Here is a 15267-nt window from a genome sequence, read left to right on the forward strand (position 1 = left end):
AATTTTATAAACTTCAAAAAAAAAAAAAAAAAAGAAAACACAGATAATATAAAATTTATTAAAAATGAATTAAACTATTATACTTTTAATTTATTTTTATTAATAATTTTTTTATGTTATTTGTTTTTATCTACAGCATTTTATATATAAAATTATTAATTAATACCTTTTATAATAATTTGTTATTATTAATGTAATATAAATATTTATCATTGTTTATCAACTACTTTTCTTATATATTTATTTTCTTCCTAATAATACTATTTCATATTATTGCAAATTTAATATAAAAATAGATTAAATTTCATGTGTATATATGTTGTTTACTTCCTTTTAATTATCTCATAATTTTACTTTTAACTAATATCTTTGTTATATAAATAAAAGTTCATTACTTAATAGAACTGATTAATGCAAATAAAAAAAAACATTTTTAAGAAAATATTAAAATGTAATAATTTTTTTGTAGTAACTTATTATTATATACCAAAAAAATAAAAGAAACTAATTAAATATTTATTTAAAAAGACAAAAAACTTTATATAATTAAAAAAAAAATATCATTAAATTATAAATGTTTAATCTAATTATTAATTTATGTAATGAAAAAAATAGGAAACTAAAATAAACAATATTTCTCAATTGTTTGTTCTTTCTCTATATATTTATACATTTTGGTAAAATTCAGCTTATATAAAAAAATATGTAAAATTATACTACTACTAAAATCTCACAATTACATATTTTAAAATAGTTAATTTATATTAAATATAAATGATATTAGAAAAAAAAAAAAAAAAAAAAAAAAAAATACATATTTCTTTATAATGATATATGTACATTAATTATTTATAAAGTTTTTATTTAACTAAAGGTTGTTAAACATACTATGAAAAAATATAAATATTTTTAAATTTAAAAAAAAAAAAAATAACCTATTTAATGTTTTCCCAAAATAAAATATTTATATGATTTTTTTTAAATAAATATTAAAATATATTTTTAAAAGCTTGTTAAAAAAAAAGAAAAAGAAAATATGTGCATTCTTAATAATTAATAATTAAAAAAAAAAAAAAGGAAAATAAAGACTTTTTTAATTTTATAAAAAAGAAGGAGTTATACATGTAATAATAAAAAAAAAGGAAATTTTAACTACAAAGAAAAGAATTAGTATAGCATTTTAAAAATTTTTGTTTAAAAAATATTGAAGTAAAAACAATACATAAATAGATTCAGTATTTTTTTTTTTTTTTTTTTGAAATATATTTCCACTGATAATATGGCACTTATTTGTATTGGTTCTGTATGTTTTTCATTATTTCATATTGGAATAATTATATTATTCATAATAAATTATTTTTCATCTCATTTAAAAAAATTATTTTATCACTTTTTTCCAAATAATAATGGTAATTTTAATTAAGATAAAAAAATTTTTTTTTTTTTATTTTGAATTTCAATTTTTATTTCACATTTTTTTTCTTTACCTAATTCTAGAACTAGACAGCGAAATTAAAAGTATTTTACAGTTAAAAAAAAAAAATAAAGAGGTATAAAATAAAAGTGACAATAATGATAAAAAAAAAAAAAATAAATTAAAATTATGAAAAATTTACAAAGTATATGATTGTTTTATTTTATTAAGTATGAAGAAAGTAGGTATATTGAATTACAAAAAAACGAATGTTTAAAAGAGATATTTTCATCAACTAAAAATTTATCAGTAGTTTTAAAATTTAGTAGTATGTGGTGTAAACCTTGTAATAATGTAAAAGAATATTTTAAGGTAACCTTTAAAAAAAAAATATTAATGAAACTTTCTAATTTTTTTTAATAAATTTTCTATAATTATTGTTTCATAGAGTCAAACGGATTTTTTTGATGTAACACTTGTTAGCATTGATGTTGATATTCATAAAAAGCTTATGGAATCACATAAAATAAGAGCACTACCAACTTTTGAATTTTATTTTTTATTAAAAAATGAATGGATAATAACTTGCCGAGTATTTTATTTTACTTTTTTCATTAAAAAATGATTTTAGAAAAAATATTAATTTTCACTTAAAGATATGCAATTATGAATTATCTTAAAAATATTTCTTTTTTTTTTTTTTTTTTTCTTATGTAGATTGAAGGAGGAAATAAAAATGAAATAGAAAAAGCTTTCCAAAAATACTGTTTACCAAAAGAATAAAAAAGGAAAAAATAAAATAGTACATCTCTCATGTATATTTTTTATAGTAATTATTATTTATATATATGTTTTTTTTTTTTTTTTTTTATTTTGTCATCCCATTAATTTCTTTTTGTAATATGTTATTTACATTTTTTATAAATTTTATGTTTTATGTTATGGTACTATGCTTTTTTTCTCACTAAACTTTTTATTTTATTTTATTTTTTTTTTTTTTTTTTCCTATATTCATTTATGAAATTTAAAAATAGTTAAATACATTTGTATATATTTGAAAATAAGTATTATATATATATATATATATTTATATATATATATATTTTTTTTCATGAATAAAATTTTTGTTTTAATATTAAACAGATGTTTTATAAGAATTTTTTTAATTTTTTTTTTTTAAATATTTATTTAATACAAGAATGAAAATAGTACATTTAATAACCTAGCGAATATACTTATTTCCATATACTTCTATTTTTACACTAGTACGATTTTAACCTTTTTTTTTTTTTTCTTTTTGTTTTTTTTGTTAAATAAAAAAAAAAAGAGAAAAGAAGATGAATGGATAATAAAATGCTTATGAACCAGAAAGAAAATGATTTAAAAAAAAAATTCATATTAGAAATTTTATTACTTATATTATTATATTCTCAGTACTCATTTCAATTCATTTATTCTTTTTCTATTAAAAAAAAACCGTTCGTTCTAAATGCTATAGCAGAAAATGATGGTGTAAGTTAATTTTTATAAAATATTCATAGTACTGTTTTATGAATTAATAAAGTTTTTTTTCTGCCAATGTATTTTATTATGTTTTTCCTATTTATTATAATTCATGTTTTCCATTTCAATTTTATAGATAAAAAAGAGCAAATTAAGAGAAAACAAAAAAATTCTTTTAGAAATTGGTAATAGTTTAAAAGAACAGAATGTCAAGAAATCTCTTGCAAATCTAGATGATTTATTAAACTGTTCAAAAGATAAAAAATTATCAAAGAAAATGAGTACTATATGTGGTAATGTATTAAATTTATGCAGTAAATTTAATGATATTAGTAATATGATAAAGATTATTGAGAAAATGAAAATTCATAATGTAGAAATGCAAGAAAACTCATATTTGGCTATTTGTAATTATTATATTTCAAATAATTACATATATGAATATTTATTAACAATAAATAAAATGATAGAAAAGAAAATAACTATAAGAGAGAGGTTTTATAAGTACATATTGACAAATATTTTAGACCTTTCATTCGACCAAAGTTACTATAAAAATATAATAAATAATGAAACAAATCAGAAAAAAGAAAGTTTAGTAAATTTGAAAAATTGTGCTGTAGGAACTTATAAAATAGAAAAGAAAGATAATAATAATGATTATTTAAATGTTAATAATAAAAGGGATATATTAATAAAAAACATTGATTACACTCATTTTGAAGACTATAAAAAAAAATTAAACAAATATGATATTGTACTAGAAGAGGCAGATAAATTATATGTTTTGAATAATTATTTATTGATTGATATATTTAAACACATGAATGATAATAAAATTAAAATTAAACTAATTTATATTTTAAAACTCATTAATTATGTTTATGAAAACATATTATATATAATGAATAAAAAGTCAAATGATGACGTTTTAAAGGATACTTTAATCATAAATAATGAAAATAGAGAAATTAAAAAGAAAAAAAATAATAACAAAGAAGAGTATGAAAAAAGAAAAAACTTCTTTAAAGATATCTTAATTGAACAGTTAAGATATATTCTTGAATTATATAAAAGTAATTATGAATCTATGAATATAAATATAAAAAAATATGAAGAAAATGTTGATGAAGAAGAGAGAAGAAGCATTTATTACTATGTTAACAAAATAACAAAAAAATTACCTTTTATAAAATTAACTGAAAATATTAAAAATTCTTATAACTGTAAAAATTGTGAAGAAAATATTAACACATACTTCCTTTCATTAAAACATATTATAATTGTAATTGTTAATATTATTTTAATTACTCATCTTTTCAATAATAAAGAAATTTTTAAGATAAAACATTTTTTTTCTATATTAAATGGGTTTAATAATATCAATGAAGAAAAAGAGGAAAAAAATGAGTTAGAAAAATATGAAGCAAAAAAGGATGAGCTATCAGAGGCATTAAATGAAAAAAAAATAAATAGAAAAAATGAAGAGGAAGAAAATAAATGTGAAAATAAAGAAAAAAAAAAAAATCATGAAAATATAGAATCAGATGAAAACAACTATAATGATATGAAAAAAGTTTATGAATTATATGAAAATAAAAATAATTTTTTAAATAATAATGAAATGAATAACCTTTTTGAAAAAGGTTCATATACATGCATATTAGATGGTGCTAATATTGGTTATAATAAACAAAATGTAGAAAACGGATGCTTTAGTTTTTTACAAATTGAAATAATAAAGGAAATTTTAAAAAAAAAAAAAAATGAAAATCCTTTGATTATTCTTCCAAAAATATATCATTATAAAAATTCATTAAAATATATAGAAGGAAATGAAAAAAAAAATGAGAAAAACAGTAACATTTTTATACCTAATAAAACAGTAAAAATAAAAAAAACTAACTTATATCTTTCAGAAAACAACCATAATAATATTAAGATGCCAGAAAAAAATTCTGATTCTTCTGGAAACAATTATGATAATAAATATAACTCAGAATTCACAGAAAAAAATGATCAATCAAGTAAAGCGTTATCATATATAAAAAGAATTTTTAATAAGTTAAACGACACAGATATTGAAATAATTAAAAAATGGGAAAAAGAGAAGTGTTTATATATATGCAATTATAATATGTATGATGATTATTATTATATTTTAGGAAGTTTAGCTAAAAGCAATAAATTATTTAATATATATTACTATATTGATAAATTATCAAATCATTTTTATAAATATGAAAATTTGAATCATAATATCATTATAGACAACTATAATATAATTGATGACAATATAGTTTATGTGAATAGAGAAATTTTATATGTTTACAATAATATTATATTTGATAAAAATAGTGATATCATAGTATTAGTTAGTAGTGAAAGTGTTAATAAGGAGAATAAATATATATCTATGAATGAACAATATTATAATGATAAAATTAAAAAAAAAAATATAAATTTAAATTTATTTGAAGATTATAAAAGAAATTTAAAATTAAAAGACAAAGATAATGTACCATATGAAAAAAATATATACATGGATACTTATATTTATGATTTGAAAAAAAGTGAACATATTTTAGTTACAACAACAGATGAAAATGAAGAGAAAAGAAAAGAAGGAAAATTAAATGAAAGTAAAATTATAAAAAAAAATGATATTAAAGATTCTCCTAAAAATAGAAAATTAAAGAAAAATTTAAATGAAAAAGAAGCAAAATATAACGAGGAAAATTTTTATTACAGCAATATTTATGTAAAATGTGTTACAGATTTAGAAAGTTCTCAAAAACCTATTTATATTTATACAAATGATAAGATGAAAAATCATTATTTTAATGAATATACTAATTTCATTTTAAAAAAATGGAAAAAAAAAAGTTTTATATCCTTTTATTTTAAGAAGCCAATATTTTTATCTGAATTACAAAAACAAAAAAGAACAGATAACATAGATTTAACAAATCTAATAGATAATTATAAATTGCCATACGTTAATTTAGAAAATTTTAAATTATATATAGATGATATTGTATCTTATAAAAATAAAAATGTTTATCATATAAAACTTAATTCACCCAATAAAACTTTTTTTTCTTATCATAATCAAAATGATAGTCTTCCTTTTATTCAATATAATAATATAGTAAAATATTTATGCATTGATTTTTCAAAAATATAAAAAAAAAAAAAAAAAATTTGAAGAAAAATTTACATATATATATTATATGTTTCATAAAAATGTTACATATGAATTTTTTTTTTTTTTTTTTTTTTTTTTTTTTGTTTGTTAATTGAAATTATAAATTTTTTTTTGTATTTAAAAATATATAAGATAAACTATTTGCTAATTTTATTTTGAAAATATCTTTCTCTATTTTTACATAGATTATTAAGTTTTTTACATTTTTTTATAACTATTTTGAAAATTAGCATTTTTAAAATGTGATGAATTTTTTAAATTTAATTTTTAAAGATTACATGTATTTTTAAAATATATAATCATATTTATTTTAAAGAAAATTTTAAATTATCAAAGTGTATTAAATATATTTTATATAATAAAGGAAAAAAAACAATATGTAAGTTTGATAAATTATTATTTAACTAACATATTAAGTTATAATTATGGAGAAATAGCCTATTAAGTATCCTAAATAAATAAATTTTTTGTTTATAATAGAAGATAAATTATTTTTTTTTTATTATTAAATTCAATATCAATATCTATTCATCATTTCGTTTTGGATTTTTATATTATTCATAATAATATAATAAATTTCCTCATAATTATCTGTTTTAAAATAATTTTTTAGCTGTTCCTCATTTATGTTATCCTCATGAAATATCCTTTGAACTGTGAAAACAAAAAAGACATGAAATATATGAAATAAATAAATGATTAAAAAGTTACATATTTTCTATAAATAAATATATGAAATTTTTTATTTTATTTATACGATAATTTGTTATTTCATTTGGACTAATTAATGTATCATTAAAATCAACATTGTAAACTGGTAATTTCTGTTTTTTCTCCCAAGGCAAAAGTTCCAATTCACACACACATTTCAATATTGTCTTATCTCTACATAAAAATTGAATATTTATAAATATCTTTATCAAAATATATTGTAATTTTTGCTTTACCTTTGTAGAAAAATTATAACTACCAAGTGTGATAAAAAATCAGAAAGTAATATATAAAATCCAGGATGTAAATAATGTTTCTCTCCGAATCTTAAATAAAAAAAAAAAAAAAAAAAAATATTGTATGTTTTCATATAATATATTTATGAAAACAAAAATATTATTTTTTAAAAAAATTTCCTATTAATGAAAAAAGAAAATGTTAATTAGAAATTCATTGAATAAATTGTTTAAGCAACAATTATTACTCTTTTTTTTTATTAAAAAGAAAGGCTGGGATAATAATTAAGGCAGAATTAATTAATGATAGACATGCAATTAAAATAATTAATTTATTACAAAACTTTACATGTTTTACTGCAAAAGTCTCAGGATGTTCTCTAAAGTGAGAATATATAAGTAAACTTTTGACTATAATTAAATTTATCAGAATTACTATAAATACCTGATTAAAATGAATTATATCATAATATTCATATAAAAAATATATAACAAAATTAAAAATAAAATAAAAAAAAATTTAATGTTCAATTTATAACTACAGTATCATAATATCAAATTAAATATATTTTACTATTAAAAAATATTTTTTAAAAAAAGATAAAGAATGACAAAATAAATCACTTTTGTGTTGAGGTATCTTTGGATTTGGAGGATTAATTTCATCCTAAAAAATAAAATAGAAAAAAATAAAAAATTAAAATTATCTTGAACATTGTACTTAATATATATATATATATATATATATATATATATATATCTTTTTGAATACAAGCTTAAATATATAGAAGACATTTTTCACATTTTTTGGTAATTTTTTTTTCTCATTACCTTATTACAAATTTGACTTTCATATTCATCCCATCTTAAAAATTTTTCATTATAAGGATCTATAAAAAATATTCCATATCTTGTCTCAAAATCAAATTTTGCCTTAAAATAAAAAAAAAAAAAAAAAAAAGAGTAAATATATACAAAATATATATACATTATTTAATAAAAAGATAAAAATATTCCTTTCATATGAAAAAAATAAATTTACCACAAACAAAGGTAACATTAAAGACACTAAAATATAAACACCAGATGAACAAAAAGATATTAAAATTCTTATCCAACTGTTGAATTTATATGGATCCATTTATGTTTATACAAATATACATATAAGTTAGAAAAAAAAAAAAAATATTAAAATTAAAAACTATTTTTTAGCATATTTTATTCTTTTAGAAATATTCAAAGAACACAAAAAACAAAATTAAGATCTTTGGTTTTGTTTCATATATTCTACAGTATATATATATTTATAATAATAAGGAATTTTTTCTTATTTGATTTTTTAGAATATTTATTTTAAAATTTGAAAGTAAAATTATTTTATTATTAATCATTTTGATAAAGAACAATCGTTCAACTTTTAAATACAAAAAGAAAATTAATGTTCATAAATAATATTTTTTATTTACAAAAAATCATAAAAATAATTCTAAAATATTAAAATTATAAAAAGAGTTAAATTTCTTTTTTTTTTTTTTTTTTTTGTTGTGTGTTGTAAATTTGTCAAGTATGGAACTTATGCAACTGAAAAAAATAGATTCTTATTTTTATAAATTATTCAATAATGATGCAAAAAATTTATTTAAACTTTTTTTTTTTTATAAATATTATAATATTTTAATATTAAAAAAGAAATATTTAATTAATGTATAATGAATGCTGCTAACAATAAATATAGAAAGAAAAAAGACTTGTTATTTTATAATGTATTTGGAAAAAATTATATAGAAAGAAAATCATTGTTTTTATTTTAAATTAATAATATGTAAGTTTAAAATTTTTAAAAAACTTTAACATAATTAAATTGTGATAAAATTAATTTTTATATTCAGAATGAAAAAAAAAAAAAAAAAAAAAAATAATGAAATTATTTAAATTTTGATAGATGTTTATTTAAAAACAATATAAATATTTTATTTTAAAATTTCCTTTTTTTTTATTTTATTATTCTACAAAAAAGTATTAAGAAAGAATGAAATAAGAAATATATCAGTTTATTAAGACAAGTATACATGCATTTTTAAAAAAAAAGTTCAAAATATAAAATATATTTTTCTCTTAATTTGAATCAAAAATAAAAAAAAAAAAAAAAAAAATATAATGAAAATGAGTAATAATCATGTGAAATTAAAAAAAAAAAATAAAAAAATAATAATAAATAAGGTTTTAAAACATATATTAATGGTTAAATAATAAATGAAAAGAAATGTAATATAAAGTTAAATTATATGAAATATAATTAAATAGAAATAAATTAAAATTAATAATATCCTTTGAAGGTAGGGAAAAATATAAAATAGAATAAAATTATTCCTTTTAAATGATTGATATGCATGTATTTAATTAAAAAAAATAAAGAGTAAGATAAGACAATTTATTTAATTAAATATATCATCCATATTAGTCTCATTATATAGATGAACACATAAGACTAATTTATAGTTACCAAACAAAATGGGAATCATAGATATAAATATGTGTATATAAACATATGATAATAAATATAAAAAAAAAAAAAAAAAAATTTATTATTAAAAATATTTAGAGGTAATATATATCTTTACTAATTTTTTTTTTTTTTTTTTTTAACAAAGATGAAAAAATATATTTTAAGAGAGAAATCAAGCTAATAGATTAAAGAAAATGTATATATTAAATATATATAAGAAGTAAATTTTTCAGGAATAGAATATCGTTAGAGTATTAATATATATAAAAAAAGAAAAAAAAAATGACCAAATTACAAAATTATTTTTTCTCATTATCAAAAGAAAACAGCTATAAAGTTAAGAAAAGTTGTAGAAAAAAAAAAAAAGGATATATTCATAGATGTTCAAATATAAGAAAGTTCTTAAAGTATGATAAATGTAACAAATTAAAAAATTGTTATCAATATATAAATTTAAAAGAATTTTTAATATATAATTTCTCTGAAAATTATAAAAATAACAATAATAATAATGGAAACAGTATAAATAAAAATGAAGTTAATAAAAATAACCTGAACATATTCATAAATGATTTATTTAACAGTCATACTATTACGAGTATGTACATTTTTGAATATGTATCTTTAATTGGTTGGTCAAATGGAATTATTAGTATTTTTGATAAATATTTAAATAATATTTTGAACAAAAAAATTAGTGATTCTACAATTAAAAATATATCTATGAATAAAAAAGGAGATGCTATATGTTTTATGGATAATTTGCATAACTTATTTCTCATATATGTAAATATAAGGAACAATTTAAAAGAAAGTAACAATAATTTATTTTTTTATTCAAATAATTTAAACTGTAAGATAAATAAAAATAAAATTGACCAATTATATTATATTAATGAAGAGAAGTTCATGAACTTAAATGAAAGAGAGCAAAGTTTTATAAAAGCTTTTATATATAATAAAATAATCACTTATAATATAAAATATTTAAACAGTTGTGTAATTAATCCTTTTTTTGATAATTATCACAATAATAATGTTTGCATATTGTCATCAAATAAAATAGTTTCTATTTTACATATTTATGAATTTCACACAAATAATACAGTCTTATTTAAAGAACATAATATCTTAAATTTTTATTGGTATCATTGTTATATTTTTATATGCACGGAATACTCCATTTTTGTAATTAATTTTTTTGATAAAACTAAGGTGGCTCAAATTTTTTTAGATTCATATAATTATATAAAAACAGATCTCTCAAATGTTCAAATAAATAGGTCATACATCAATGAAAAGATAAGTAAAAATGAAGAAAATTACTTAAATGATACAATATATAATGATAAAAGAATAAAAGAACTTGATAATCCGCATGAACAACACAAATGCGATCATGTAAATAATAATTTAAATAAAGGAAAACTAGAATATGATTATATAAAAAGTGAATATAGTAATTTAGTTGATAATATGAGAAAAGAAAATAATTCATTTTTGGTTCATACATGTTCCATTCAAAAAAGTGTATATGTAATTGCTAAAGAGAAAAATATTAAAATTATAAAAATAGAAAAAATAAATGGAATAGAAAAAATAAACATTTTAAGAAGTTTTTATTTAGATCATTTTATATTAAGTATATGTGCTTTTCCTGATAATAATAACTTTGGTGAAAAAGGATTTTTTATATCAGTAATAATTTATAATGAAAAAATATTTAAGGAAAATGAGAAAAAACAAAAAATAAAGAACAATTTTTTAGAACATCAAATTCTAACAAATAAGAATTCTTTGATATATAAAAATTCTATTAAGATTAACAGAATAAATGATATATATAAAAATAATAGTATTTGTAATTATAATAGTAATAATTCTATAAATATCTATAATAACAAAGATAATTATGATTATTTTAAAAATTATTTAAGTATATTTCAATATACATCATTTAATAAAGATATTTTTGATAACACGATAAAAACAAAATCAAATAGTTTCAATGATTCTTCCTTATACATTTACGGTTACAACACATTTTTACAATTCCGCCCGAAAACTATTAAAGAATCATTTTTTGAGCTTATATTAGAAAATAAAAGAAACAGTAAAAGTATTTTCATTATTTTAAATGATTTAAAAAAGAATATAAATTATAAAAAAGAATTAAATGATATTGGTTTACTTTTAATTTTCTCCTTTTTTAAATTTAAAAAATACTTTCTTGCAACAAAAATATTTCTTACTTTGCATAAACATTTCTATAATAAAAAAAAAATTATATATGATATAATAAAAATATTTTTTCTTCATAAAAGGGTATATATTCTTTCATTATTTTACATAAAATTACAAAAAAAAAAAAAAGATTCAAAAAGAATGTATTACAGAATGAGAGGAAAATATAGAATGATAAAAAGAAAGAAAAAAAAAATAAAAAGCATTTTATATTTATATTATTTGACGAATAAATTATATGAAGATAAACCAAAAGAAAAAACGAAAGAAAAAATAAGAAAAAATAAAAAAAAAAAAAAAATTCTTTGTGTGCAAAATGAAACAAAAAGGAAAAAAAATTTTTCTTTTTTTATAACTAAAAAATTATTTAATAAATTTTTAGTTTTTCTATTATGCACTAATGTTTACCATTTTAAAAATATTTATGAAAATTCTTCTAATTGTGATTTAAATGCTAATTTATTATGTAAGCACATTATATTTTTGTTAAAAGATAATTTCAAATTTATAAATAAAAAATTTCAAATTATTTATAATTCATTTCGCTTTACTTTGCGTAACGAAAAAAAAAAAAATTATGACCCATCTAATGTATCTTACAAAAAAAGTGGAACAGAGAAAAAAATTTTATTAGATATTTTGTTAGATATATATTTTAAATTTAATATCTATCCATTTAATATATGCAATGAAAATAACTTAATTTTATTCAATGAACAAAATGAAAAATGTAAAAAAATTCGTACCATTAAAAATTTTTTAAATTATAAGTTCTTAAAAAAAAACCATTTAGCTGAAAAGGATTGTTATAGAAACTTTTTTCATCATGAATATAATAATAAAAAAAAAAATTCTAAAAACATGAAATATGTTTATAACGAAAAAACAGATTATATTAATGTGGAGAGAAATTCATATAACCTAAAAAAAAAAAATAAAAAGTTAATAGAAATTAAAAATAAAGAAAAAATTGAGAAAAAAGAAATAGTAAAAAATGAAGAAAATGTATCTCAAAATGAAATAATGTATAGTAATAATAGTCATAGTTATAATGATACTATCAATGGTAGTTTATATAACTATGCCTTTTTTAAAAATGAATGTAACGTCATAAAAAAAGTAGAGATATTAAAAATATTATTGGCAATGAAAAATGAAAAAGTTTTTATTTATTTAAAACAATGTGAATTTCAAGTATTTAAAGAAATAATAAATAAAAACATTATGAAGCTATGCAATTTGAACATTAAAAAAACAGTAAAATTGTTAATTATAAAAAAGGAAAACAAAAATGAATATTTTTTTGATCCCCATAAAATTGTAAAAAAATTAAAAAAAAATCCTTTTTTTTTATATAATTTTTTAAAGGAAATAGAAGATGTAAAATACATAAGTATTTATATTAATTTAATTTTATTTTTAATGTTTATTTTTGAACCATTGTTGTTAATGAATTTTTTAAAGATATATTATAAATATGTTAGTTTTAAAAAAATTTTATTCCTTATATCATTTTTTAATTATATATTTTCTAATTATAATTTTTTAAAAAATAAAAAAAATAGCTATTATGATAATAATGATAAAAAAAATAATGAAAAAATAGTAAATTGTACAAATAATAATCATTTAGAAGATACAAGTAATATTAATACTGAAATAAGTAGTAATGAAAATCAGATCAATCATATCTTATATAAAAAAGATAAATATATTAAAGAAAAAGAAAATATTTTGAATGAATCTCATTCTTTAATTAATATATATAATGGGAACATTGTAGAAAATCACAGTATACAAAAAAGTTTTGATAGTAGTAGATCATGTTTTATTTTTTTTAAAGATGAAAATGTTATGTTACTATATAAATATTTATTAAATGAGTATGTTCAAAAACAAAAATTGATAGAATTATTTAATTTAGTAAAAGGAGAGTCAATTAATTACAAAAACAAAATAAATTTTTTTCTTAATTTAAAAGCATTTATTTATTTAAAATTTGGTTATGTAAATAGGGCAATAAAAATTTATCTTAAATTGAGCAATTATTTACAAATATTTTTGATTATGAACTATCACAATTTAACTATTGATGAACGTGTTAAAAAAAAGATAAAGGATTATTTAAGTGCAAGATATTATGCTACTTCTTACTTTAGTCCGCAAAAAATATATTTAAATAAAAAGTGGAACAGTAGCCTCTTTTCTAAAAAACATACAATAAAAAAAGATGTGAATCTTTTTATAAAAGATGAATATTTCAGTTATATTGATAAAAATAAAGAAATTATGAAGTACAAAAATATAATTATTAAAAAGAAAAAATTTAATTTAAAAAAAAAATGTAATATAAATAAATTGAAACATAATATATATCATTATGGAAAAAATGTATACTTTTCAAGGAAGAAAAATAAGATACATTATAAGGATTCTTTTATAAAAATAAAAAAAGGGATAATTAAATCAACCGAAAAAAATGAAATAAAACCATATGGAATTTATAATATCTTTCATGATGAAATGAATAAAAATAAAGAAATGAAGTATGTTATAAATGAAAATTTAGAAAAATACATAATTAAAAATGTAAATAGCAATATTTTAGATAAAGAGATAATGTGTCAATTATATTCGGAAAAAAAAAAAAAAAAAAAAAAAAAAAATATGTATTTTAGTAAAAATAGACAAATATTCAAAAAAACTAACAATGAAATATATTATAAAAGAGATGGAAATCAATATTTAAATAAAAAAATAGTTATAAAAAATTATTTTATTGATAATATAAATTATGAAATGAATTATCTAACAATGATATATCTTCTAGAAGATCTAATATATAAAAATGAATTATACGACAATTATAATAAAATTTTAATAGATAAGAAAAAAAGTATATTTAATTTCTTAAATGAAATAAAAAAAAAAGGTTATTCAATATATAATGGAAAAGCAAAAAAAGAATTAAAAAAATATGAATTAAACTTATTAGACATAAATGACTATTATTTTTTAAATGAAGATTTAAAGGAATCAGATATGTTAGCTCCTTATTTTAGAAATGACAATCATTTTAAAAATAATGAAAAAATATATCATATACAGAAACAGATTCCTCCTAATTATTATTTATATGATCAAATGTATAGAAATCCTTTTATTTCAAATATTTCTTCTTTTTGCTCTTCTTGTTTAAATAATATATATATTGATTACTTCTATATTAATAAAAAAAAAATTAAAAATAATAACATTGTGTTTTTTTTTTGTAATCATGTATATCATTTAAATTGTTTAAAAAAGAAAAAAATAATCTGTAATATTTGCTACTAAGCACTTCCTTTTACTCATTTTTTTTCTTTCTTTTTTTTTTTTTTTTTATTAAATTATAAATTAAATTTTTTTATTTGTTTATATACTTTTTTTTTTTTTTTTTTTTTTT

The 15267-nt window shown here is 16.2% G+C and overlaps 4 protein-coding genes across 4 annotated transcripts; 3 read left to right on the top strand and 1 right to left on the bottom strand.

Moving 5' to 3' along the window:
* Positions 1-1279: 1279 nt before the first annotated feature.
* TRX3 (thioredoxin 3, putative) lies at positions 1280-2197 on the top strand (the record flags this gene model as incomplete). Its single annotated transcript, XM_028673019.1, has 5 exons — positions 1280-1409; positions 1498-1550; positions 1646-1786; positions 1863-2006; positions 2132-2197. The coding sequence occupies 5 exons, from the start codon at positions 1280-1282 to the stop codon at positions 2195-2197; spliced, it is 534 nt and encodes a 177-aa protein (XP_028529514.1).
* Positions 2198-2755: 558 nt separating this feature from the next.
* PGAL8A_00429100 (conserved Plasmodium protein, unknown function) lies at positions 2756-6104 on the top strand (the record flags this gene model as incomplete). Its single annotated transcript, XM_028673020.1, has 2 exons — positions 2756-2926; positions 3054-6104. The coding sequence occupies 2 exons, from the start codon at positions 2756-2758 to the stop codon at positions 6102-6104; spliced, it is 3222 nt and encodes a 1073-aa protein (XP_028529515.1).
* A 538-nt stretch (positions 6105-6642) lies between these two features.
* Positions 6643-8213, bottom strand: PGAL8A_00429200 (conserved Plasmodium protein, unknown function; the record flags this gene model as incomplete). Its single annotated transcript, XM_028673022.1, has 7 exons — positions 6643-6779; positions 6883-7010; positions 7073-7162; positions 7321-7517; positions 7647-7739; positions 7904-8005; positions 8115-8213. 7 exons carry the CDS (start codon positions 8211-8213, stop codon positions 6643-6645), a joined length of 846 nt encoding a protein of 281 aa, XP_028529516.1.
* Positions 8214-9860: 1647 nt separating this feature from the next.
* PGAL8A_00429300 (conserved Plasmodium protein, unknown function) lies at positions 9861-15158 on the top strand (the record flags this gene model as incomplete). Its single annotated transcript, XM_028673023.1, has 1 exon — positions 9861-15158. One exon carries the CDS (start codon positions 9861-9863, stop codon positions 15156-15158), a length of 5298 nt encoding a protein of 1765 aa, XP_028529517.1.
* Between the last annotated feature and the right edge of the window lie 109 nt (positions 15159-15267).

This window comes from Plasmodium gallinaceum (genome assembly GCF_900005855.1).
Source record: "Plasmodium gallinaceum strain 8A genome assembly, contig: PGAL8A_v1_119, whole genome shotgun sequence".
NCBI lineage: Eukaryota > Apicomplexa > Aconoidasida > Haemosporida > Plasmodiidae > Plasmodium > Plasmodium gallinaceum.